General features: G+C 37.3%; 1 protein-coding gene across 1 annotated transcript in view; it reads right to left on the reverse strand.

Moving 5' to 3' along the window:
• EIF1AX (eukaryotic translation initiation factor 1A X-linked) overlaps nucleotides 1–2,654 on the reverse strand; it is a 15,811-nt gene that overhangs the window by 9,427 nt on the left and 3,730 nt on the right. Inside the window, exon 2 of the mRNA XM_006146680.2 lies at nucleotides 1,405–1,488. Within this exon, the coding sequence (XP_006146742.1) occupies nucleotides 1,405–1,488 (84 nt within the window). The remainder of the gene's footprint in view (nucleotides 1–1,404; nucleotides 1,489–2,654) is intronic.

The following is a 2,654-nucleotide window of genomic DNA, read 5'->3' on the forward strand; positions in this document are numbered from 1 at the left end:
CACCAAGCCACAGGCTGGCCCTATCTACTCATGACTGCCTCTGTAACTATATTCGCTGACTTTTGGAGATCAAAGGTGCCCTGTCCCAAAATGCACACTATATCATTAATCTCTCACATCTGGATTCTTGCCCAATGTGGGCTCTCTCCTCCCTCAGAATCTTCTGAAGCAAATCTCATCTTTTAGTACACGTGGCAAATAAAAAATGCTCAAATGTTTATATCTTTGTAAAATTACAAAATCTTGGTGATTACTCTGGAGGGCTTATAAAGCCAGAAAGATGTTCCTAGGCAACATGCCAAACTTTTAACCAAAATCTTTCTAAAACAGGAACTTAATAAGCCACTGATTATATCGCCACTTAAAAAAATCTCTGAGAAGATGAGACATGGGGGGGTGAGGGAAGTGATCCTATAGGGTACATCACCTCAGATTCCTGAGATTATTCAAATTGTATGTAAGACTGATTCCCAAAGATATTCACTAGTCTGTAAATATACTGAGACTGACGTGTGAGTTACTGAAACTATAGTAAGCCGTCTGCCCACCTAGCACCTCATATCTCAAGATGACTGGCCAACTCAGAGGTAGCCTCTCAGTTCCAAAGTGGGGAAAAATATGAAAAACGAAAAGCAGTATCTGCTCAAATAAAGTCCACCGCTAATGGAGGTCAGGATGACTAAGGCTAAGGGAAGAATAGTATGATGCCTTCAACTAAACTCCAAATGGTCCAGGAAAAAAGTGTGTGTGTGTGTGAATTTATATATATGTTGATGAAGAATTAAAGAAAACTAATTTGATCAGTACTGCAACTTTTGTATAGGCCTGAAATTACTCAAAATAAAAAATTTAAAATTACTTATAAATTAAATGTCAGTGACCAAGTTAGAATTTATTATACTAGTGTTATGTACCTTGCTTGGTCTAGTTATTGACAAAATCTTAAACTGGTCTAAAAAGGACAGTCATCTGTACAGTTTTACCTTACTGTATTTTATGAAATCATATCTTAATGATGCTGGAGAATGGAAAGGCCTACAATGGCCTTGGATCCATCCTTCAAATATCCATGGTTACTCTACACACTATGTAGCATCACTTGTTATCAACAAAGGAATTGTTGACCACAACTTTTTAAGATTAATCCTTTCTGAACTGTACTGTATGTTTACAGAAATACCACCAACATTCAATGCCAACTGAGTAGACCAGGAAACGATCACCAAAAAAAGGCTCCGGGGAAGTGGAGGGGCTAAGAACTGGAAAGCACAAAGGGGACTTGAGATTTACTGCTCAGGATTATGATTAGGATCTCTGCTAAATTTAGAACTTGAAATCCCATATTTAAAAAAGAAAAGATGTTACTTAAAAAAAAAAAAAAGCCTCACCAATGAAAAAAATTACCTTGTCCATCTTCTTTAAAGACTAGCTCTCTTTTTTCGGATTCATTCTCAATTTTACCTCTGCGCCTATTTTTACCTCCTTTACCTAAAGATTTTATGAAAGGAAAAAAAAGAAAAAAGATAATACTTATGTGTAAAACAGCATAAACAGACAGTATACTTAATTAAAGCTTATAAGACTTTTTTTTTTAAAAAATCACTTGAAAAAATCACTTGGCAGGTAGCATGGTGGTTAAGGGTGCTGGACTCCCACATGGCCAATGTGATCTGAGTCCCAGACCTGGCAGCTTGCTTTCTCACTTTTACTCTTTCTCTCTCTCTGTACCTTTATGGTCAAATTAAAATGATAAATAAGTAAAATTAATAAAGTTAAATAATTCTTTTTTTGAGAAGTTTTCACTATAGGGCGCGTGCGCTCGTCAGACAGAGACAGAGAGACAGAAAGCAAGAAATCACCCCCCAGGGGGGATGGTCACGCCGCAATCCCTTCTCCTCCATTCTCCTCCTGGGATCTTGGGCATGCACACACACGCGCCCGGCGTGAGTTTTAAGCCACTAGGTCCGGGATGCGAACCGCGGTCGACTACGTGGGAGTCCAGTGACATAGTCATTACGCTAACTGCTGGTTCCCAAGTTAAATAATTCTTTAAAAATCACTTGAATTAAATAATTTACCTAATTTGGTTATTATTGCTTATAATTTTCAATCATATTGAAACATTAACCCTTAGAATTTCCTTTTGGGACTTTGCAGATATAAAACTTGAACAGCAAATATCATTATGTAAGTATCCAGAAAAATATTCTGCTTTAGCACTCATCCTTTCCAAAAAACCCCACAACACATATATTCGTCTAAACTGAAATCTTGTGTCCCTTCTAAAACCAGGCCCTATGCAAGAAACCTGATGTTTACAAAATGAAGTGTGTAGAGTAGGCAGAGAACTGGTTTTTCAAACTTTTGCCAGCAGAGTATCATAAATATTGAAATCTCCATTTAAAATTCAATTGGCTCTTTTACGAAGTTGGTCCTTAATCAGCAGCATTGTTTCTGTGATATGACCTGTGACCATGTTCTTAACCACCATGCAATGGATATCACCCATTTACTTGTCACAATCACCCTAGGAGGTAATAAGTTATTTCCAGTTTACCAGTGAGTATATATATAGCTGATCCTTGAACAAAAAGGGGGTTAGGGCTACTCAGCCCCTGCACAGTTGAAAATGCATGTAAAACATAACTATTGAT

Source organism: Tupaia chinensis, unplaced genomic scaffold, assembly GCF_000334495.1.
Source record: "Tupaia chinensis unplaced genomic scaffold, TupChi_1.0 Scaffold000184_1, whole genome shotgun sequence".
Lineage (NCBI taxonomy): Eukaryota > Metazoa > Chordata > Mammalia > Scandentia > Tupaiidae > Tupaia > Tupaia belangeri.